Here is a 25736-nt window from a genome sequence, read left to right as displayed (position 1 = left end):
CACTCTGAGATTCTATACTAATCCACAATCAGAAACTCCCACTCCTATAGTCCAGAAAGATGTGAAATCAGCTCAGAGCCTGGCTGATATTCAGCAAATTGGAGAGCAGTTGTTCATCCCTGTCCAATTAAATGATGGGAAGGACTCTGTTCTCGCTCGAGTGTGTGTGAACAACGGTAAGAGCTTCATCAGCGAAGCCATGTTCCGCCAACTCCCAAAAGATCCAGCCATTCCCACATTCAAACTGATAGACAAATGGGAAATGGACCTGGAAGCACCTAATTCCAAACATCTCCTGCCAAGCAGGTGTATGCTCAAAATCTCCATTGGCAACAAGAGCATAGTCCACAATTGTTGGGTCGTGCGAGACGTCCCTGCCGCCTTTTACTTAGGCAGTGACATTCTCAATCGCTTTGCCATTAGTTTGGACCTAATAAACTTCAAAGCTTGGTCCCGATTAGCGGATAATCCCATGGGCTTTGATGATCCAGAAAAAGCATTTAGGTCAGCTCAATTGCTACCTTATGCAGTTGAAATTCAGATCAAAGAGGAAGTCAACATCCCAGAAAGGACCCGACAATTCTCCCTGGAAGTGAAAGTTAAAAGGGGACAAGAGTTGAAAAACCCTGATGCTTACATACATCTAAATGCTTCTCTCCAACAGCAAGGGTTGGGGGTAAACCCAACACCATTAGTCAACACAGAACATGACACCATTCCAATAGAGGTGGATAACAGCGACTTAAGGAGTATTACTCTAGCCGCAGGCACCATTGTTGGAATGGCGGTTGATGACCGACATTTTTCCATTGATTTAGGTAATGACTGTTAGGACCAATCCCCAAGGACTGTTTTGACAGTGACAGTGATGACAACGCAACACCAGACAGGATTTTTACCCGGCATGGGGGGAACTTCCTGGTGTACACTTCTTGCCCTTATGGTAAGGAAGATGTGACTTGTGACTTCAGGAGGGAGGAGGTGATTTTCCAGGTCCATGAGGGCTGCCTTTCCCACCTGAAGCCTCCAGTCCAAATCAGCACTCTGACCAGGGACTTCTCCACCCAGCTGGAGGAGGCCGCGGAGATAGCCAAACCAGAAGTCTTTCCAGGCTTCAGGCAGATGGTGGAAGAGAGAGTCAACCTAGCTGATGCCTGTGTGACTCTGGAACAAAAGCAAAAGTTGAAACAAGTTTTCTTGGATTTCCAAGATCTCTTTGTGGTAGACTCATATGACTGTGGTCGCACTGACATCCACACAACAACAATCCCCACGGACACTGGCATGACTCCTGTGTTTGTGAAGCAATATCGCTTGCCTCTCGCATCAATGGAGTCCCTTACTGAAATAATTAAGAACCTTGAGTCCAGGGGAATAATCCGTCCAGTCCACAGCACCTTCAATAACCCGGTGCTGGGAATATTGAAGCCAAACGGCCAGTGGAGACTCTGCGCTGACCTTAGGGAGCTCAACAAACGGGTCCATACTTCCTGATGGCCTCTGCCCTACATTGACCAAGGGCTGGCCCAGATCCAGGGGTCACAGGTATTCACAGCAATAGACCTGACCAATGGATACTGGACTGTGCCTGTCAGTAGGGAGGACCAATACAAGCTGGCTTTTACCTTTGGGGGCCAGCAGTACACATGGACCCGGACTCCCTTCCGATACCTCAACTCCGGTAATGAGTTCAATATTTTCCTACATAAGGCCATGCCCGACCTGGGTGCGAGGGGTAACCTGGCTTATGTAGATGATGTCCTCATCAAAAGCTCAACTGTTGAGGAACACATAGCGGAGATCCGTTATGTTCTAACACAGTTGAGGGCCGCCGGAGCAAAACTTTCCTTTCAGAAAGCACAGTGGTGTAGAACCCGTGTTAATTTCTTGGGGCATGAGATTACTCCTCAGGGTCTCTGTCCCCAGGAAAAGAAAGTGGAAGCACTTCAGAAACTGAAAGACCCCACAACTCTGCGAGAACTAAGGAGCCTCCTTGGACTGACTAATTACAGCAGAAAGTTCATTGAGGGCTACGCAGAGATTACCAGACCCCTGATTCATCTCCTGAAGGGGGGGGTCAAGTGGGAATGGGGTCCAGAACAAGCCGAGGCAGTAAAACAACTCAAAAGAAGCCTCTCACAAGCGCCTTGCCTAGCTTACCCTGTCAGAAACAAGGAGTTCTTCCTGGAGACGGGGTTCTCTAATACGTGCTTGACGGCAGTATTATACCAAAAGCATGACAAGGTCAATAAAGTAATCTCCTATGCGAGCAAAACTTTATCCTCTGTGGAGGAAAAATTCAACGATTGTGAGAAGGCACTCCTGGCAATGGTGTGGGCATTGAAGAATTACCGCCCGTTTATCCAGGGGGAACACATCATAGTGGAGACTCCACACCAGCCTCTGCAATATCTCCAAAGTGACAGAATCCGGGCCGGAAATGTGAGTAATTCCCGAATTACTTCCTGGATTCTGTCAATGCAAGGCTTTCCTGTGGAGGTCCGATATGGCCAAAACAAGAAGAGTCCCCTCGCGCAAGGTCTGGCTGACTTGCATGATTGTGCCAGAGAAAACTGTCTCGAGGACGAAAGTCTAAAAATCAAGGACAACACGGAGGCATACCTTAATTCCCCACACAAAGTCTTTGAAGAGGACAAGTGTGAGGGAATGCCCACTGTCTATGTGGATGGATGCTCTTACCATGTTGACAACAACGGGGAGAAAGAACTGGTGGCCGGCGTAGGGAATGCATGGGTGAATGAGTCCCCAGAACCCTCCGCTGGATACAAAATTGGTCCCCGAAGTAGTCAGGTGGCAGAATTGATGGCTGTGCATCAGGCCATCCTCACTGCTGTCCAGCATCAACTCTGCGAACTGGTCATAATCACAGATTCGGATTATGTACGGAACGGGTTCGTGGAGCACCTGGTTAATTGGAAAACCAGAGGCATGTTATGTGCTAACAACAAACCCTTGAAACATGGGAAGTTGATCCAAAACATTGATGATCTGGTCACCTCGAATGAGATGACCATCTATTGGAAAAAGATCAAGGGTCATTCCAAAGTAGAGGGACCAGACAAAACTGGAAATGACTTAGCTGATCAGCTGGCCAAAACCGGGGCCATCCAAGGGGATCTAATTGAGATTGAGTCCCTGTTGGGGGAAATCCAGGTCACTGCCATCACTAGGTCCCAGACAAATGCTCACAACGACCTTTCAATTGTACAATGGAGTAAGGAGACCCCTGATGCTGATTTGATTACCGCTCAGAAGGGGGATCCAATAATTGGTAAATTTTACCAGCACCTTGAGGACCCTGAGAACTTTCCCCTGACGGATACCGATTACACTGGGAAAGAGGACCTAAGAGTGTTGATGAAATGTCCAAAAATGTTCCGGATCCAAGACGGTTTGTTGGTAAGGAAATCCAAAGCTGGCCACGATCAGTGGGTGGTTCCTACCTCATTCCGAAGCCTGATGTTAAGTCACGCCCATGATGCGGCCACCGCCGGTCATAGGGGGTTTCACACAACACTGGAAATCTTAAGAGAGGTTGCATACTGGCCACACATGGGGCAGGACCTCGACCAATACTTGAAGGGGTGTCTCGTGTGTGCACAATTTCAGCCATCATCCCTCACGCACCGCGCGCCTCTCCAAAAGCGGGGGATGACACTGCCATGGTCAGATTTACAAATCGACTTTGTAGGCCCCGTGATTCGCTCTGCTAGGGGGAATAAGTACATGTTGACTGTCACATGCTTGTTCACCAAGTGGGTGGAATGTCTCCCAGCCCCAAATTGCAAGGCAGAAACCGCAGCTGCCCTGATGATTAACCATATCTTTTCCCGTTTTGGTCTACCTCAAAGGATTGAGTCAGACAGAGGTAGCCACTTCACCAGTGAAGTAATGACAACAATGTGGGAGATACTGGGGGTCAAAAGGAAGTTGCATATTGCTTACAGACCAGCTACTTCTGGGGCAGTAGAGAGATATAACCGGACAATTGTGAGCATCTTAAAAAAGTTTGTGGCAGATTCTGGGCCAAGTTGGGATATCCGATTACCTCTGGTCCTAATGGCCATCAGATCTACCCCTTCATCTGCAACCAAAATGTCACCATTTGAATTGATGACTGGGCGCAAGATGGTGCTTCCTCAGCATTTGCTCTACAGGACCCAAGAGCAGACACTGATAAATGCCTCCACTACTCATGAGTATGTGGAGAAATTAAGGAAACACCTCCAACATGCTTTCGCTTACGCTCAGCGGAATCTAGAAAGATCGGCTGATAGCATGAAGACCCATTATGACCTGAAAACTTCCAGGAAGGAATATCAGGTGGGAGATCGGGTCTATCTATACAACTTCCAAAGGAACCAGGCCACCCAGCGCAAATTTTTGCCTACATGGAAGGGACCCTTTGAGATCATCGACAAGATCTCCCCTGTGGCCTACAAGATCCGCATCCCCAAAGGCGGTTTGGCAGAGGGGGAAGACAAGTGGGTCCACATAAACCAGTTGAAATGTTGCCATCCCAGGCACACTCTGCAACAACTGGAGGAATCCTCTGGAATCCTAGCGGGCACTGTCTCAGACTAATTCAGTTCCAACCATAAAACATACCACATCTAGTCGCTAAAATATTGTGATTTGCATGAAACTGTCTCTTAGTTATACTGTTTTTTTTTTCAAAATAAGAATGTAATGTTTCGTTATGATGAAATGCACATGCTGCCCCACTATATCAACAGTGGTGGAAAAACGTCTATGAATAGGTATTGCCGCTCTTCCTTTGTCGTCCTAGGAGAAAGAAAACCTGGAGACGGGCCAAGGACGACGATCCGGAGACCGGGAGCAGAGACGCAACGGGCCCGGGGTACCGCCCAATCTTCCCATCAGGACCGGCGAGGAGAACCGATCGATCAGTACCGGATGGAGGAAAAGATGCTGAACTGTGCCATCTATTGGAAGAAGATGAGGAAACATCCCAGGTCTTGCGAGTCCCATTCGTGAAATAGAATGGCCATCGCAAGAGGGGGGCTTGTGGGATGTATTTACCCATGCATCCGAGCCATACCTCAAAACTGTGCAGTACTGACATGGAAAACATCATGATGGCCAGAGCTTCCCAGAAAATGCACAGGGAAATGCATGAAGAGTAGGCTGCCACTCATTTTTGCCGATGTTATGGGCACAGAAGGACACTGCCTAAAACCACCATTGGACTACCCACACAGTAGTCTGAAACCATTGGGAATGGCAATGCTGATTGCCAAAAGCAAACCCATAACTGTGGAGAATTCATTTTCTTAAATCCCAAAAAGGGGTGCAGTACCAGTACTCACCACTATCCAAAAGCCGGCGTTTTAAAACAACACCAGATTTTACTTTTTTGTGTAAAACTGAATAAGTGAACCCAAAACAGGCCAAAGAAAGACTTACTGAGAGGTGGATCCAATGTAAAGTTATATTCTGAAGTGACTTGAAGGTTTATAACAAGACTGGCTGAGCTGGGGATTTCAGCAGTTTAAGTAAATTTGGACTGAAAGACATTAAAAATCTCAAGGTTTAAGAGAAATGAGTGACCTACTTTGAGTGTCACATAGGTTGCAATTGTTTAAATGTCATAGTTTTGAACTTAGAATCAGCATTATAGCTGCATATGTAAAAATGTTTAGTTTATTTGAATGCAGAAACTGGGGAACAGAAGTGACATTTTATCTAAAAAAAAAAAAAAAAACTGGCTTAAGGAACTGAACTTTGCCTGGCAACTACCCCCATCAGGAGTGAAACTTGAGTCACAACTGTGTTCCCAGGCCTATCTGCCTTTTGCTGGCCACACTAAGGATATGCCATCTCTCTGATAATTGAATTAGGGGGAACCCCACAGAACACAGGAGCTCTGAACAATGCAACCCCCTTCACCCAGGCAGATGGTTTATTACAGAGGTCGTAAAACAGCTTCCTCTTGGCAGAAGCTGGGAGGGGCAGGGTCTCTGAGCTTGCCAGAAACTGGAAAGACTGGTTTCTGTACCATGTGACATGAAAAGACACACCTCTATAGCCAGAATATGGTTTTAGAAAAAGATGAATAACTCATAGAGCGGACATGTGAAAATTGTATAAATGACACCATAATTCTTGTGATTTTTCTGCCCACATTTTAAGAGGTTTTTAGAACCGGTGGCATGTTCAGGGGGGTTTTGGCGGAAAAGAGGATATTACTCAAAATGTGTGCATGTGAAAAATCTGACACTTCATCAACTAATGTCCATACTCCTTGCGCACATGTGTGTAAATTTGGGGTAATGTACGGTATCGCAAACCAGTTAAAAAGTGCAAAATATTGCCATTTCTGAATGCAAGCTCCCAGGAAGAGCAGAGTTTGAACAGGGTATACCTCCTGTGATATGTGATGGGTGCATGTAATTTCAAACCACTGTGTAGTTATGAAGTATGTCTTTTGTTATCAAATCTAGATTTGTGTGCAAGTTGACAGGAGGAGTGGACTCTCTGCAGGCTGTAAAATGACATCACTCTGACACAACTTAGCTCCCCCAATCAAATGAGAAATGGAAGTTTGACCAATTAGAAGCTGAGAGAGAGGTAGGGTCAGTGATGCTAGAACACACCCACATTCTAAACACATAAAAGCAGACAGACAGGACAGATAGGGGACCTTCAAATCCATTTGCAGCTGGAAGCTCTGCCGGGAAAATCCATACTTTACCTCCATCAACCTTCAGAGAGCAGACATAGAGACTTCAAATCTATCAAATCTCCAGAATCCAGAGAGAGAGCAGACCCAGACCAGACCAGCAGAGTAGAGCTGACCTGTTAGCAGAACCAGAGAGAGCTGACCCAGATCACTGTGAAGTGCAGAGACCAGAGTGCAGTCTAAAACCTGACCAGATCCATGGCGAGGCCCATTTCACTCAAGAATATAGTGTGAGTACCTAGAAAACTGTGCAGAAACAATCTCTTAGTTAAAATAATATAATCCAAGCTATTTTAATCTAAGTAGAACTGTCTCCTAACTGTCACCTGTCATTTGTAAAGCTGTCACCTGTCATTTTCTAGTTGCAAGCTGCACTTGTCTTTTTGAACTTTAAAATTTCAAATCTGAAAAACGTCCTTTATTTAATCGCTCATATCTCCGTGACCGTTTGTGCTAGAGACTTGCAGTAACTTTCCTCTGGAAGCTGAGATCATAGGCTTTTCTAGGACCCCAAAACGATAGTGATAGTCCTTGTAGTTCTTCTGTAATAGCGCCCGGCGCATTCGCGAATTTTACCGCGATTTGCAAATTTCTCCACGTGTAAAAAAATCTGCTGCTGCTTGCCTTCCATTTGCCAGAAATTCGTTTAACCTGCTAATCATTCCTGAAGCATTGCAAGAGTGAGCCTGGACTAATATTAACTAGATACCACTCACCCTGAACCTCTGGAAGGGAATTAAAAGCATTTCCAGCATATTTCTCATCCATTGCTAGCACATATAAAAGCATTTGGGCCTGTGTTTTCAAAACTCCTATCTGTTTTCTTTAAGCGTGCTTGGGGGGGATTGAACTGAATTACATTGATTGCATTTCTGAGAACTGTGTGCTTTCCTCCCATTTCCTTGCATTGCATAAAGGGGGGGGAGTGAATAGCCAGAGAAAAGTGATTACATTGTTTGGTTGAAATCATATTGAGTATTTTCTGTACTGCATTAATTGAATATTGCATCCACCTGAGCTTACATAAAGCATTCTGTACCACCTTCTTCTTTTGTTCCTATTCACCTGTGTGCTACCTTATCCATTTCATGTCAACTCCTTATTGATTATAGAGAAGCGTGTTGGTGCCAGATTCTCCGTTGTTAATCTTTATCATATCAGAATAAGTGTGCTATTCAATTATTAATTTATTATAAAGTTTGATATATATATCTATTGCTTTACTTCTCAAATAAACCTTTCAATTTGCAAAACAGAACTACTTCTTGGCTCAGTGGGGTCAGGAGGATTCCAAGAGAGGGGTGTTATATAGGGGTAGTCATCCAGAACGCATGAACTGGACATAAAGATATATCAATAAGGGTTTTCATTCAGTATTCTAGACTAGGCGTTGACTTGGCTGTAGTGCTGAATTGAATCCTCTTACAATACCAGATAGGATGGGTTTAAGATAGGGATTGACTATGGACAGTACATATGCTAGTGACACAGTTCTATCTATAGATACTCACTAGATATGTTTTTAAACGGAACCGTCAGGATTCTGGTCTGTCAAGATTCTGGTCAGGGAAGGAAATCTGGTTCTGGGACAGACAGCTGGGCACACCAGATTGGATCTGCAAGGTGCTCTGGTCACAGCACGGCACAGGACTGGATCTGCAATGCACTCTGGTCACAGCACGGCACAGGACTGGTTCGGATCTGCCCTTTTTGGTTCTGATGAAAATTATTTTAGCAGGCAAGCAGTACAGCGCAGCCCGGCTGTAGTATGATGCTTCCCCTTAGGTTTGTGGTTCTGGTTCTGGAAATTGAGGCCTAGCTGAAAATGTTTCAGCTATGCAATGGGTTCTGCTTTGCCATGTTTCTGGAGTCTGGAGCAAGGAAGATGGAAAGTTCTACAGCAGGGTGCTCCGCCAGCATTCGGATAGTGGGTGAATCTATCTGTCTTTATCTGCCCTCTGCTGTCTCTATTTATGATATGATAAAGGGTGTGTGTGTGCTGGTTTAGCCTAAGCTCGCCCCTTGATAGGAGGAGAAAAACAGTGTGTCACCTTAATGGTGTGGGTTTATGACGCTTAGAATCCACCCCTGGCCTCTTGAACACAAAATTTACTTTTGACACAATACATATTTACAACCTCTATAACAACCACATATACAGATTACATATGTTGTACAGCAGCTACTCCTCCAAACTCCGTAGCTGTGGGATCTTGTGTCTGCTTTTCACCAAATTTTGCCCTTTTCATCCGGAACACAATGTCCAATTTATCAGCAAATTTTTACAAGTGTGCGCCTTTAACCTGGGCCAATTCTGTTACTTTTGTGTTTTTGACAATTTTAAGTGCCAAGTTATATGTATTTAAACAAAATGTTCTTTGTGAATGTTCAGCCACAGATGGCTGTTTGGGTCCGCCTCTTTTTCTCTCGCTTCAGTCCAGAAGCATCTCCTCCCTGTTGGCTCTTGGCAGAGTACATTTATGACGGTCCTCACACCTCGTATTTCCTGCTTTGCAGCTGTTCATCGTTTCCTTCACCACTGCAGACCAGGTCCTTCCCCTACCCTATAATTATCGCTTTGGTGTGATTTTCTGGTGGAGGGAGCTGAAGGGAGAAGCCTTGCCTCTGTGAGGAAAGCTGTTATTCCGGTGTGGTAGCATTAGCCAGCTTATTTTAACTGTTAATTCTGTTCAATTTTCCCTTAACATACAACAAACTTGTGGGATCACATCACAGCTAAATACCTGTTCAAGATTTTACACCATGGAGACAAAACAATTACCAGATGGGTTACTCTCAAAAACAGGCCTCTTAGATTGCAAACATTTGATTTTAGTTTATACATGTTTAAAGTTTAATCCTGCAGGCCCCTGGCAGCTGTCATTCAGGCGGCCGACGGTAAAGCGCTCAGATTTTGACAGATGCACAGACAAGCCACTTTTGCTCTGGAAATCCCTTGATGCTTTCAGCTTTTCACGACATTGTAAGTACACAATGGTTTCTTGCACTAAGTGAATTGTAGCACCCAGTAAGAAATTTGGATGTTTGAGGGTGTTTTGTACCGACATTCTACAGTTTCAGCAACAAAGAAAAATGGATTTTTGAGCAAGATTTTGGGGTTTCCTTTAGCAAAGCACTGCTTTTCCTTCTGTACTCCATCTTCACATGTTGTGGAGCCCAGTGACCTGTTTCAGGAGTGAGATCTCTGTTCGACCACTAAAAACATGCATGGCAGATTGGGCATCCATCTTTTTGTGCTTTGCAAAGCACGATTTTCAGAGGTTTTTGGCGCGTTCAAGGGTTTTTGCAGCCATTTTGATGTTTCTGGCACCATCAGAACACAGTATTGCCGCATGGCAGAGCAGAAGTGGGTTAAGGCATCCCACAAGACTAACCACTGGCGTGCCAGACAACCCTACAGAAATGTTATTCTGCCCTGACAGTGGAATATCTGGAACCCATGTATGATAAATGGAAACCCTTCTGTGCTCCTGTATCTATCAAAAATAGATGCTTCCTATTCGCCACTTTCATCTCAACGTAGGGCCCTTTCTGATCAACTGGAATAGGCACCGGTTCCAGACCCTGCTTCGGGCTGTCCTAACGAAACAATATATCATCAAAGACAAGATCCTCAGAAAGATAGGCAGTTGAAGGGTTATCAAAAATATTTTTGAGCAAACTGGCTTCTACCAGTGCCCCCTACCCCAGGGCGGCCTCTGGATTGTCTACCCATGACACCATATGTGTTATTCGTTCTCTGCTGAAGGATCGGGCATTGGGCTCGCCAATGACCCTCTTGTCTGCATTAAGCACATTGGTTCATGTGTACAGGACCCAACTGTGTATTACTTTGTGGAACAAACTGGCCTCTAAACTGTGTACTCCCACCTCTGGTTCCTCTATCTGTTGCAACAATACTTTAGTTTTCAAGTGTCCCTTTTTCTTTTCAATCCTCTCTTTTTCCTTATTGACTCTATTTTCATAATACTGAGCTGTATGCATTATTTCGGACTGTGATTTAGCTTGCCAAGCCCTTTCAGAAGTCATGATTTGTGATTGGATATCAGGCAACAATCCGCGCACAAATGTATCCCCAAACAACCTTTTCCCTGACTCTGTGCTTCAATCATGTGTGCTAAAATCTGAAAATACTTGTCCGAACCGATTAAAGAATTCTGCAGCACCTTCAGATTTCCCCTAGGTACAAGCAGTGAGTTTGTCCCAAACAATCCTTTTCTCAGGAACCAGAGTCTTTAATTTTGTTACTATTCTGTCTGGCAATGTCAGTATCACCTGTGGTGGTCTCTCACCAGCTTTCCTTTCTCTTTTTAAGCACACCAAGTTAACCCACCTGTCACCCAGTCCTGCTTGATCGTCTACAGTCCTAATCTGTTTCCATAAATCACCAGGTAGGATCACAGAGCACAAGAAGTCTATATCACCTAAGGTGAAAACTGACGAATGCATGACAGATTCTATTTCTTTACAAAACCCTGTTGGATTTTTCCTAATGTCTGGAATCGACTGCCTTACAGTGTTCACTTCCTGTCTGGAAAACGGGACATGAACAAATTGTAATACATAATGAGGTTGAATGGTAGTGGGTCTTGCGCTTGTTGCGACATTAGCTCGTATCTCAACTTTAGGAACAAATGTCAGAGGAACCTCTCTCATAGGTAACTGAGAAGTAGGTAACTCTGAAAGTTTGTTAAGCAATAAAGCCAGATCGAGCGCTAAAGTGGTCAAAGCCGTATCGGGCACAAATGCTCTCTTATAAATAATCATTAATTCTGCGGGACAACAAATCTTTTTCTTCATACACTCATCCTGCAGGCATTCTACCATTACCTGTAACACTTTCTTCTGCATTTCTGGAGTATACTGAATAAAAATATCATATGCTTCTATGGGAGATATCGACACATCCAAAATCCATCTAAGCGCATCCCATGTACAAATTTGCGTCTCTTCGCTTGTTGATTTACAAGGAGGAAGGAACCGTTTCTGCACATACAAAGCGTCCAATCTATCACCATCTACTTCAACATTCTGTAATCGTTCTAACTCCCTTTGTGAAAACAAAATCAAAATATCGCGGCTGTGTACCCCAAAAGGAAATACACCGAACAGGGGTTACAAAGGAACATACGAAGATCTTTAATTTATACTGAATCAGTTACAAAGAACAAAGCAAAATCAGATAGCTATAGGCCCTCAGTACAACACAGCGAATTCCAGCATGGTTCGGTGTATTCAGTGAGAGACGCTGTACATTAGAATTCATTGCTCTTTTATACCATTTGCGAACACGATGTCCAACCCTACTTCGGGTTAATATTCCTCTAATACATCACTGATCTAGGGTTCATGCCGAGTTCGCATATCCACATGTAACTAGTTTGCCTTTAATACATACGTCAACAAGCCTACAAGGCAACTGTGTATTTTGGGATTTCCCATGCAGGTCTTCTCAAACATTAATACAATGTAGTTAAACAAGTGTTCGTAGTTCAGTATTTGAATACATTGTTCTTAACATATGCTCGCAGATTAGTTTCATTGACGCGAGTAATCCTTTACACACAGGTCAACGAAGGACAAGATCTCAGTTCACGACCTCAGCAAGTGGCCTGCAGGCAAGTTACATATTAATTAAACACAGAGGTCAAGACGGCCATGTTGTATTTCAGAATGACATCGTACACCATTTTAACTCACAGGGTGACTTTACAAAGCAAACCTAAAATGGCGGATTGACCTAAAATGGCGGCTTACATTGATTTTAAGGTCAGGACCTTGCAACACGGATTTCTTCGCAAGTGACTTACAAGCAGCTTGGCGTAGGCCAATATACATATATTCATTGCAATAGGAGGCACAATATAATTTCTCATTTGACAAACCCTCCTTTGGGCCTATGCCACTACTTCCGATCTCCTTGCAAATAACTCCATGCATCATCGTCCATGCACCCTGAATCGCTGTCAGAAATATCTATTGCCATCAGGTCATTCGCTAAAATTTATTTTAACACATATTCTTTGGAAGTTTTATCTGGGGCATACACTTTATGTCCTATCGTACCTATCGCTTGTGCGCAACATCCCCATAGCATCGAACATATACTAGGTAGACACTGAATACAACAACAAAGGAACAACAGAATTCCCAAAATGATCAGTAAGACCGAAAGTACCTTCCAAGCCCAAGATCGCAAGAAGTCCCAGAACCAAGCGCTAAGATCCCAGTTTCCCTCGGGAACATGCACTTCTGAATTAAGGACGTGCAGATTCTGTATTGCCTTGAAGATAGTTGGGGAGGAATCTAGCACGAAAAAACAGCAAGCGGAACCCACTAATTTACACACTCCACCACGTTCAGCCAGAATGAAGTAATTAAAAGAGACGCCTGTCCCCCTAATAATAACAACAAGCTTGTCTGCGACAGTAGCTGGTGCCAGGTTCCTGTTCACACAGTCCATTACGGAGAGTAAAAATCCTCCCATCACCTGCACAACCATTCCCTTAAACTGTACCAATAATGCTTCCCTCTTTTTCCCCATGTCAACCTCTCTGGTCTTGATATGATATGATAGGTTATTTATAACGTGCTTAATACCCAGAGGTTTCTAAGCGCGGACCCAGGAATCGAAACTGTGGTGCTCCACGGCCTCTTGCTTGCAAGGCGACTACACTGCCCCTGAGCTATCCTCCCGAGACATCTTCCATATCTTTTTGTTAAACCCACTAGAAAACATTAAATCCAGCTGCAGCATTCTTGAGTTCCTGCTCATCAAAAATCCTCTGACATTGGCAGCTCTTCTGTCCCTGAACTTGTTGCAAGTCCATAGAATCGCAACCACTGCGAACAGGACAACACATCTACAATGTTGGTATCCACTCCAGAGATATGACACACCCTGAAAACCACATTCCAGCAAAGGTAAAAAAACATCAGCACATGCAGCAATTTTAACACATAAATATCTGTCTTTGGTCAGCTGCTTGTTGATCGCTGCTGGCACCACCAAGTTAGTACAATTAAGGAATATCCCCCTATTAAACTATGTCTCCCCCATAATCATATTGCCATGGTGACGGGGAAAGAAATGCAGATACGTAATTTGGTGCATCAAGGCTGTCACTACGCTAGCCACCCTTGCACACCATTGGCACTCCCAAGGGAGGCCAAAGCATGTAACCCTGCCACATCTGAAAAATCTGAAAATGCCACAGGGTCTGAGCCACAAGTAGCCACATCGGCAGCTTGTTGGTCTCCTCTCAGAAAACCTCTTACAATGCCATAACCTTGCAAATCATTTGTGTCCACATGACTCCGTGATCAAGAAACCATGCCTCAGTCTATTCCTAAAAACCTACTTTGGACCACCACTTTTGAGGCAAAGTTTAATTGTTCCAAAAGCTGCTTGGCTTTGCAGACACTCTAAATCCTTCAATAGCATCCTTCACACCATTGCGACCTTGCCCAGTTCAGCGAACATTAATGTTAACTTAGATGCTGGGCTCTGTCTTCACGGGTACCAGCGCAACCCCAAGCTTCTCTGTTCTCTCTGGAAATGCTCTGAGAAGTGATGCACACTTAGCCTGTTATGACGTCCTCCCCACAAACAGGAAGTCCTCCAAGTAATGGAACAACTGGGTGGCTACTGACAGAACTGAGAAGGTCCATTCAGAAAACATTTTGAAAGCTTTAAAAATCACAAAGGACACCAAACATCCCATCACCATAGTCTTGTCCACTCTACTTGTATAAAACTATAAATACAAATACAAATCTTCATTCCGCACAGAAATAAGGAATGAGCTGTACGAGTAATATTCAAAAGGCCAATTTAACATTGCACTTTTTTTTTATTTTACATTTTCTTTATTGGCATTTGAAACAGGCACCACATGTCACCAAAAAACAATCCTAGCCCTCCCCTCCCCCCGCTACATTCCATCAAATAACCCCAATTGGTCTGTGAAATTTCTTATTGTGGCTGTCCAATGTACAGTAACTATTATGGGTATTGCACATCAGTTGTAACATTTAATCAGACTTCAAGGAGATTCACAGGTAGTGGCATATGACTCATGTGTTGTTCCGGCTTGGCATTGTCTTTGGGGAGTCTTGTTCTAGATACAGTGCTCATCGGTAGGGCCATTGTGGCTGACATTGGGGAGTAACTATGCATCCATGTTTATCATCCTACACCCCTGCCCTCCACTGATGCCGATTTATGGTGTGGGAGGTTAGGTCCCCTCCTCATCTGGGCGTCCAATCAGGTAGAGCATGTAAGCGTCCCACATACGTCTGTCCCTGCATCTATTGCCGACATATTGCCCCATCTAGTTTCCCTGTCATTACAGTACAGGATGTCTACATTCCACTGTGCTATCTCCGAGCATTGCTTCCCACCCCACAGCATCGCCATCCTCTGTTTGGCAAAAATCAGGAGTAGACCCACCAATTTCCTAGTCTGTTTGGGAATCAGTTTTGTATAACCCAACAATGCTATCATCGGGTCCAGTTCTATCTCCTGCCCAGTAATACCGCTAATGACCTCAAACACTTGTTCCCAAAACCTCCTGACTCCCTCACAGGCCCACGCCACATGAAGGAAGCCTGCTAGTGTGTTGGCACATCTGTTACATTCCTCGGAGGCTTCTGCGAAGAACTCTTTCAGTTGAGCCGGGGTATAGTAGTACTGATGTAGATATTTGAAGTGGATCAGTTTGAATCTCGTGTTGGTCGCCCCCCTTTCTGATCATTTCACAGCAGTAGCTCCACACCTCTTCCAGGATTTCCTTCCCCAGGGTCTGCTCCCAAGTCTTCCGGGCAGAGGCTGCTGCCTCGTGCCTACAACCAAGGACCGCAGTGTACAGGCCGGATGTTACCCAGCGTCCAAAACTCCCCGGGATTAACTTGTCCAGTGTGTTTGCGGTCTGCGGCTGCTCAGGGAAGGAGGAGAACGGTCGAAGTAGGGTCACCCTGAGCCTGCAGTACAGGGACATGTCCAGTGTTGGAGGGAGATGAGCGGAGGACTTGTGAGGGACAGTATTTAGGTAGGCAGCATTGCAGGTAGGTAGGGCCCAGGCCCCAGAAAGCCTTGTGAACAATGCAGAGGGTCTTGCACTTGATCCTTGCAGCCATGGGGAACCAGTGAAGGGATTTCAGTGCCGGAGAGATGCAGTCCCTGGGCTTGAGGCCAAGGATAAGTCTTGCGGTTCTGTTCTGGATGAGTTGCAGAGGTCACAGGGCAGAAGAAGGGAGGTTGAGAAAGAGGTTTTGCAATAGTCCAGCTAGAGAGAACCTGGGCTTTCGAGACAGTGAGCCACTGGGGGAAAGTGAGAAAAGGTAGAGTGCTTCTGAGGAGGTGAAGCTGATAGTTTGACTTTTTAGAGATGTCAGAGGAGAAGGAGAGAGTGGAGTCAAAGATGAGACCAAGGTTTCTTGCCACACAGGTGGGTGCGGGCACAGGCCAAGGAAGGACAGACAGAGTGAAAGTGGAAAGCGGGAGCAGGGGTCCCAATGCGAACGATCTCAGTCTTACTGGCATTGAGGCAGAGGTTGTTTGCAGCACACTATGACTGAATTGCGGACGGACAGTTAGATATGAACGAGGAGGAGGCGGCTGAGTGTAGCCTGAACGATAGTTGCGTGTCAGCCGAGTAACACTGGAAGTTAGAGGTGAAAGTGGCAATCACACGTGCCAGGGCAGCCATATAGACATTAAAGAACCAGGGGGATAAGTAAGATCCCTGGGGAATGCCACAGGTTGAGTTAGCTATAGTCAAGAGAAAGGCTCCGAGTTCCACCTGGGATGGGCGGTCGGAGAAGAAGGAGGTTAACCATACCAGAGCCTGACCTGTGATTCCTAGGGTGTCAGAGAAATGTGTGACCGGGATGTTGTGGTTAACCGTGTCAAAGGTAGAGGAGAGGTCAAGGAGAATGAGGACAGAGTGAGTGTTAGTATCAAGATTTGAGAGTAGGTCTTCACGGTGTTCAGAAGAGCAGTTTCCGTACCTGCGCAAATTAAATTTTCTCTCGTTGCTTCGGGACCCTTGAATAGAAATTAAATCTGTTTATTGCTATGTTGGTCTCAGTGGCATAATACAGATCATTGTCTTCTAGTGACCATGTAAATCCTCTGCTTCATTGGCAGACAGTGGTGGCAACTCTCTATATCCACACTGATCTTCTAGGTTTAGAGCAGGCAATAACAGTGACCTCTTTTTGTCTGCTGATGATATTTCTGTTCCACAGTTTTATGTAGTTGTGCCAATATTCCTTCCAGTCCATCCAGGGAATTGAACGCTGCCCAGGTGTAGGCAGGAAATGTTCTGGAGGGTGAACTGTGATTCCCTGCTTTCTTACTTTCACTGTTTGTAATCGTGTTTAAAATCTTTTCCTCTTTCCTCTCCTCTTTTTTATTTATTTTAGGTGCTACTGCGCCTCCTACTGGTCTACGTTGTTAGTGTAACTCATGGACCTGCTCCCTCATTTCACTAGGTTCTTCCTTTTCACTACCTGTGTACAAATGTGGTGTCGCCAACTTTGTGAGATCTTTTTTTCTAGTTTTTGTTCCAGTACGTTTATACTTGTGCTGTTGGCTTGCACTCTCTCCTTGCGCTCATCTTAATCTGTGTCTGCTGTGTCAGGAGTGGACATCTGGGTCCGACCAAGCGGCACGCTGGAGCGAGTCAGTGGAAGGCCTAACTCCTTCCCTTAGTCCTAATCAAGAACGCTAGATCCACACAAGAGGCCAGGAATACTGCGGTTTATTATACACCACAGGGATCACATACATGGAAGGACATCCACAAAGCTCTCAACAGGACCCTGGCTTGCAGGCCAGTTTTGTTAGCATCTGATGTCACAACTGGCGTCATCTTCGGGAACCATCTTAAAAACCTATCCTAACTCGGGATAGTCTGTTGAATAGTAGGTCCCATATGGAAACGTATAGAGGTGCTATGTTATTGGTTTGTGTAGTGTCAGGTGGTACGTTTAGCCATTCCTCAAAAGTTGTTACTCCAAAGTTGTTACAGTGAGTAAGCCCTGTGATTGGTGGTGACCCCCACTGTCCACCCTGAGGGTCCTTGGCCATGATTGGATGAGCCAGGAGCCCCCGAGCCTAGGACTAACTCTGTTCCCAGCTGTGGAACACCTGTGAATAGTGCCTTGTATAATTATGTATCAGCAAGGTGCAACTATGTGCCAGCATCATGGTGGTGTGTAAACATAGCCTTAATGAGCACGCTCTTGTTCCCAACGCAGTGTTGTAACGTGACTGTAACAACTTTGTTGCAGCTATTGTCTGGACGTGGAACAGGTTGCTCTTCTTAGGCCATTATTTTGGCAGTCCCTCAACTCGGCGTGGTCACGTGTTTGGAGACCGTATTTGTAAGTCCAGGAACTCTGAATTATTCTGTGTTTTGTTGGAGAGCTCACTTCTCCTGTAGCCTGTGTTATTTAAGTTTAGAGTGAGGAATGTCAGTTGCAACATTGCGACCTTGGTGGTGGCTTCGCTGCAGCCACAGTAGTTCTGCTGTGCATAATTCTGTGAGGCTTGGGGCCCCGTATCTAAGCAGCCTGCTAGATTTACTAAGCCATGGTCTGGCTTCTACTGTACGCATCTTCTAATAGTCTATAGGTTAGTGCGTTATGGCTGTCAGGTCCCTTTAGTGCTCCTGCCACATCATGGGGTTATTTGCATATGAGCATCTGCAAGCATGTACACAAACTCCTCTTGCTTCTTGGGTTACCGCGGTGCTGTAGCAGGCCTAATGGCTAAATAATAAACATGCAAACAGTATGTATATGTATGTATATGTATATGTATATGTGACTGTCCTCTAACTATAAAGCTGTATACCTGTGTTTTTCATGTAGTTGAGTATGTATGATGGTCCATGGTTTCTCTACTGACAAGTGGCTTGGTTTCTCGGCGTTTAGTCGAGTCGGTCCATGTAACTGTTTCCAGCTCTGTCTTGTGTCTCTTCGTTTACTCTGGGTAGAATTTGCACTACTGCTGGATTGTAGGTTCTGCTGGGAGGGTATCTCTCATGATAATTGCCCATCGTGGGAGCAGTGGGAATGGGTGCAAGTTTGTATGAGCGACGGCCATATTGCAGCAGATTCTCTTCCGGCTAAAGGGTCTTCCGGGACAGAGCACACATTCTGGCTCTCCCTCTTCAGCTGTTTGCAATTATCTCAATGTTTTCGATGCGGCTTAACCACACTCTCCAGATGCCGTTCTTCACCCCCAGTATTCACTCACACGCAGTTCGAGACATGACTGTGTCGACTCATCGCTAAATTGTGTTGTATCGCAGCGGACAAGTAGAAACTGTGGGCCCAATTACTTGGAATTGTTTGCACTGTTCAACGGGGACTTTGCACTGATGAAAAGTGACTTTGCACTTCTGACACAAACCCTGATTCATGGAACTGTGCAAAGTGTATTTTTGCAGTGCAAAGTCAGTGCAAAGTCATTTTTGCAGTACAAAATGAACTTTGCACTGACGTTTCCTTGCAAAAATACACTTTACACAGTTCGCATCTTCTGCCTGTAATTTAGTTGTCCTTTTTGACTGTTTGCTTTCCTTTTCATCACATATTTCTAACACTGCTTGCTCCTGTCGTTTTCACCTCTTCAGTATTCGCAAAGCTCAACATTTTCTCACTTTACATGCTGCCAAGCTTCATATCTCCGCATTTGTCTTCTCCAGTCTTGACTACTGTTCTGGTTTCCTTGTTGTTCTTCCTGGATTCCATCTTTCTCCTCAGTGTTCTATCTTTAATTCTGCCATCCACACTCGATGCAGTAGTCCTCCTCACTCCTCTATTTCTTCCTCTCCTCACTCTCTCTGTTGGTTAACTTTTGACTCTCGCTTATGGTTCTGCTTTCTCTGTATTACATTTAAAAGGCTTCATGGGCTTGCCTCTGCGTCTAACTGTCCTTAGACCCCCCTGCACCCAATCTCGTTTTCGCTCTTTCAATCTCCTATCCCCTAAACTTTGGCATGCCTTACCACCAGATATTGGATCTATTCCTTCCTACTTCTGCACACATCTTAAATATCATCTATCTAACATGCCTTAACATTTTTTTTCTTTTGGCTTAAACATTATTTTACAACAACTCTGTACCGATTTATTTTATGTTCAGAGCTTTGATGAACGTGCTTTATAAATAAACAGATAGGAAATGATAATACACGTCGAAAAACAGGAGGACCAATATGGATCAGAACTTGGTATGGATAATTGATGCTTGATAGTTCTTGGTATGGATCCGAGGAAATCCTGAAACTAGCTAGTCAAACCCAGTGGCAACCAACCTTTGGACAAGAAGACTGGTCACCTGAGGTTACGGGGTCATTCCTGAGACCTTTCCACTGTCTATTTTTTACTTTTGTGTTGACCTCTTTTGTTCTGTGTAAATAAAGACTCTCAACCTCAACCTTGAGTTCATTAGTTTGTAGGATTCTTTAAATATCTGGCTTCCAAAAGAGTATTAATTGGCTATTAGATGACATCTGTAAGATTGCTAGATGGTTTAGCAGCATTTTGTAATACTCTCAATGGGATTTTTATCTATTATTCTACTTCCCTCTTATTTTTACTAAACATGTTTCTAAAAAGTAGCTAAAGACCCATTTCTTGAAATTTCAAAAAACACAGAGGCCATAAAATTAAATAAACCTTACATTTTGGTAATATTCTCCCTTGTACACATTTGTAGGTGCTGAGCATTATTTGCTATGGGTTAAAACTGTATCTTGCCTGCTCTTGCTGTTGGCCACATTCAGGGTCACGTTGATAAAACTGTGAACCTGCTACATTTTATGTTTTTCTGCCCATGTATAACGCTTTTAGGTACAAAGCATTGATACCTGTACTCAAAACTATATAATGTTAGACATTTTAGACCAGCTGTAATGTATTCATAACTATTCATTAAACTCTGTGTATGTTATTCTGTAGATACATTTGTAATTAATGCTTCTAGGATCAGAACAAAATATAAGGCTTCTTGCTAAATATTTTTTGATTTTATGCTGTTTTTATGGAATCATATTTTCTATCTGAAATAAAGCTAATCTTGACTTGATATGAACTAGGAATATTCAATTATAGGTGTGTTTGGAAAATTCATGCAAATGAAAATCCTGGACAGCAAATAATTCAAAGATGTTTGTATCACGCAGATTCTCATGCATACCATTCCACTGAACATGGTGATGGATTTCATATTCTTACCCGGATCATTGCAAAATCACGTTTCTAGTATTATTTCAAGAATCCAGTTTAATTTCTTTGGTACAACATCACTCTTTCAGGTAAGCACACCTTACAGAAACAACATTTATCTTTTGTTTTATGTGAAAATATAGATGATAGTATTTCTTAAATATTATATTAATTCAGACATTATTCTGATCTGAAATGTATCAATCAATATGCAACATTTTGGATATTGCCTTAGGTTCCAGAAATTATGTAATTTGCTCATACAGAAAATATGTGTCCTGAATTTTTGGATGCAGTATGTTCTAATTGGATTCTAAATTGGCCAGTATTAGCTACTCCCTTATTGCACCTGCTTGAAATTGGCCCTGAACTAGAGTTCGCAACATTTATTTAATAATAAAGTTTATTAATATTTGGACATTCATTCTCCTCTTCCTTCTCTGTGCCCCTGTGCTCAACTTGACAGCCTTACCTGTCATATCATTGAACACCTGTGTGATACAAAACAAGAGTTATTGCCTCTATCTCATTGCAGGCCCTGTACAGCACCATCATGTTGCCACCTCCACCAGATTGTATCAAGTTTCTCAGAACAGCCTCTATGCATGTATATTAATCTCACAAATTCTATGGTTCTACCCATAACAGGCACCACTTCTCTACCTAAGGTAGGTCTGCAGATCCTACCTCTTAGCCACATCCCTTTTAGTGCCTGCCAGGACCAGTGCAATAAACAACTTGGCATGTCTACCAAAGGACAGATCTCCCCACATACTAAGGAGTTCCAATTTAGGTGTAATTTGAAATCTCCATTCCAGGACCTTTTTGATCTCAGATTACAGACACCCTAGTAGTCCTGAAGGAGGGTGCAGGACTGAATCACATGGAAAAATGCATATAGATCATTCTTGCATTTGGAACACAATGTCATCATTTTATGGAGAATCTCTGTTAATGAATAGGTTTGATTTAGAATTGATGTAGAATTTTAAAGTTGGCCAAATTCATCTTAACATGTATTGCTGACTATCTGCACAAGTAAAAAGTATCTGTCCTGTGCCATGGATTTTTGCCAAAGCCTCCGTCCTGTTCCCAGCAATCAACGTTTACATCGTAAAGCTAGGTGTACTGCTAATCTGGATAACTACTACATATTGGTTCAGTCGGGAGGAGTATGGAAGATTCCAATCTGCATTCAACTGTGGCTGTAGGGAGTGACCAAGCTGTAGGTATTGGTAGAATTCCTACAGCCCAAGCTGAAACTCCTCCTGCAACTCTAGAATTGATTTAAGGTGGCCTTCCCTGATTACATCTCAAAGAGTCTAAATACCTCAGTTTGCCCAGCCTCGCATTCCAGATATCATCTAAAGTTGGCAATGAATGGTTACCCCAAAGTGCGGCTGCCAGTGTGACCTTGCATTTCCAACCCATCATGCTACCTCAAATTCTTCATGACTGGACCACCAATTATCCTGCTGCGTGCAGAAAGCCCCATTGCTGTAACAAACCTGGACTGGTGGGCACAGTCCCAAATTATGCCTTTCCAATCGGATTTCATAGTTGTTACAGTCTATGTAATCCCATCATTGGCTGTAGCCCTTCGTGATGCCTAGTAATGTTTGCAAACATCTGAGAACCCCAATCTGACGTCTCAAAATGATCTGACCAACATCAGTGCCACCCTTGAGCCGCACTGCCCCACAGCAATGTGCAAGCACCACTTTACAACTTATTTACCACTGCTTCAGCATTCAAGTAGCACGTGGACTACAAGATGTAAAGGAATAGTTGCACATATTTTACTTTTAAAAAGAATCACTGTACCAACCAGTGTGTGTAATAGAAATATAGTATCACTTATTTCTGCTCTATTTATGTATTATTCCCTTATGTGGTCCTTCACACCACACTTCCTGCCATGCCGTAGCCAGCGCATGTTCTCCTCGTCATCCACCTGAGACTCTTATCTCAAAAGGTCTGTAATAGTGCTTTACGCCTATGAGAAGCCTGTTTGAGGCTGTTAGAGCGGGGTCATTGGTACGTCACTCTACACTACTGGCCAGTAAAAATCTGCAGTCCAAGTTCTTGCCCGCGTGTCTTGAAAGCTTTATGAATAAGGTAAGTGCTCTTTTGTAGTACCGGAACTATTGAGTTATGCCTCCTACCTCTCCTGCAGACTTGGCCAAATTTCCAACCTCGTCTGTTGCCAGCATTGTGCACAAATATATAGAATTAGGTGAGCACGATCTGGCGATGGCCCCAAACACCATTCCTACATCCTTAGAAAAAAAAGCCCCAGTTCACATAACGAGTCAAGACAAGTCGAGCAAAAGCCAAACTGTGCTTACCACACCTCAGTGCTACATCTTGCCACTCCTACCCAAAGCAATAACCAAGGCATCTGTCGAACTAACCCTGGTATAGCATTAAATGTTAAAAATCGCTTCGGAAATAATTTTTCAGATTCACCTTTTTCAGATTCACCATATATTCTCCCATAATTGAAAATAACATTATACAAACCCATTTCAACACAAGTAATCCAGTTGCGCTCAATCAGTTTCTCCCTGAACCATTTGGATGATGGAACCTATACACTCTGAATAGCACACAAATATCTAGATACTTAGCTATTGTTCAGCTCTCTTGAACCCCACGATGTGTCACAAATGTGTTGCAGAATCCGCATTAAACTATCCTACGTCAACATTCCCATTAAAATGTGCCCTTCAAAGGGATTGTGTCCTCTGACGTATTCCTTATCTTTGATAGATCATCGCCCAGCTTGCTGGCCTCGGAATTTTTTTTTCAGTAGAGGGCACTGTGCGTCGACGTCCCTCGAGCCGATGTCCCTCGACGGCCTCCGTATCGGTGCCAACGTCACCCCGCGTATAAATAGACTCGCGCAGCGTCCGTTGTTCAGTTCCATTTTTCCGCGCTTCGTGGGGCCTCAGAATATCGTTGCTCAGTTCTTCAGTCAAATATATCAATATATTCCTCGTGAATACCGACTCGTACTCGATGGCTTCCTCACCCGAACCGACGACTCCACGGTCCGGCTTCAAAAAATGTTGAGACTGTGGAAAGAAAATGTCGTTGACGGATCCTCACAGGATCTGTTTGTGGTGCCTGGGAATCGAGCACCATTGTTCGGAGTGCGAGGACTGCATGCCCATGACGGCGAAAGCCTTGAAGGAGTGTAAGGGGAAGCTCGAGAGAGGTAAGGCAGTTAAAACTTCTTCGAAAGTTTCCTCAGCGGAGTCGATACATTCGTCTCCTCGCCATCACAAAAGACATTCTCGTTCTAGGTCTCGAAGCAGTTCCCATCACTCTTCGAGATCTAAGCATTCAAAAAAGAGACGTCGAAGATCCCCTTCCTAGTCTTCGTCTTCTTCCGTTTCCCCAAAAAGTGTCTCCTGCCCCAAAAAACATAGCTCTCAGGCTGAGTGGGAAGAATTCAGGAAAAAGATGCTAAGCGTCTTCGAGAAAGCGGCCTCAACCCCCTCGAAGACTGCTGGGGATGATACCCTGGGTGAAAGACCTGAAAAATCAAAAAGCCGCGAGTCGCAGTACCCGGCAAAAGAAGCCATTCGAGAGCGTCACGAACCCTCGAGTAAAGGCAAAGTTGCGTCTTTGACACCGTAGTCGAAGATCCCTTCGACACTTAGATCAGCGTCGCCGATGCCGTTATCGAAGGGTTCTTCGACACACAGGTCAGTCGAGTCGACGCCATCTTCGACGCCGACGTCGACGCCGAGAAAGGATAAACCCACGGCCACCTCACAGCCAGTAGCCATACCCAGAGCCTCGAGCACGAGAATGTCGTCGACAACCTCGAGTAGAATCCCGATACTCTCGAGTTCATTGAGGCCTCTACCACCTTTCTCGACGCCTTTTTCGATGGCTTCGAAGCCTTTAACGTCCGCCTCGACGACGTCGACGTTTTCTCAGCCAATCATGAAAAATGTGGCTCCTTCTGCTCTGGAAATGGGATTTATACCATTTTCAAGACCTGATCACTCCAGGGTCTTATCTTCTATTTATGAAGAAGGGGAGGATTCAGGTCAGGAAAGACCTTTTGAGTTGAAGGGATCTGCAACTCCCGCACCAGAGGAATTTACCTCTGAGGAAGGTAGGTTGAAAGACCTCCATGAAACCCTACAGGAAGCAAGTGGGTTGGACACTTCCCCAGAAGTGGAATTTGCCACACCAGGCCCAGGGGAACATGCTGAAACCCCTTATAGAACCTTGATGGCAAGGATAATAGAGTTCATGGGATGTTCCACACACTCACCTGCTTTTCAGCAAGACGACCTCACAGACATCTTGGTCAAAGGTCCACAGGAGGATCCTGTGGTGCCATTTTATGTGGCATTACAAAGGAGAATATTGGCAAACTGGGAAACACCTGAGGTAATCCCGGCAGTTAACAAAAAATTATCAGCTAAATATCGGGTGTCTTCTGCTGACCCTGAATATTTATCCAAACACCCAACTCCGGAGAGTCTGGTTGTTCAGGCAGCTACTTCAGCGGGTGTAAATCAGCTTACCCTACTGTTCCACAGGACAGGGATGATAAGAGATATGACTCTATGGCCAAAAAAGTATTTTCCGCATGTAGCATGACGTTGAAATCCATCAATGCTACTTGTACGCTCGCAAGGTTCAGCCACACACTTGGGGAGTGTGCTTCATCAGCGGCTGACTGCCTCCTGGAGGGAGAAGAAAGGGAAGCGTTTCTCAACAT

At 44.4% G+C, this 25736-nt stretch overlaps 1 protein-coding gene across 1 annotated transcript in view; it reads left to right on the top strand.

The window, feature by feature from the left end:
• Positions 1 to 25736, top strand: part of ADGRG4 (adhesion G protein-coupled receptor G4) — a 1571349-nt gene that overhangs the window by 917962 nt on the left and 627651 nt on the right. Inside the window, exon 14 of the mRNA XM_069612803.1 lies at positions 20947 to 21078. Coding sequence (XP_069468904.1) covers positions 20947 to 21078 — 132 coding nt within the window. The remainder of the gene's footprint in view (positions 1 to 20946; positions 21079 to 25736) is intronic.

This window comes from Ambystoma mexicanum, chromosome 5p, assembly GCF_040938575.1.
Source record: "Ambystoma mexicanum isolate Mex_15411 chromosome 5p, UKY_AmexF1_1, whole genome shotgun sequence".
Lineage (NCBI taxonomy): Eukaryota > Metazoa > Chordata > Amphibia > Caudata > Ambystomatidae > Ambystoma > Ambystoma mexicanum.
Note: the sequence above shows the minus strand (reverse complement) of the source record. Positions and strands in the feature narration are given on the sequence as shown.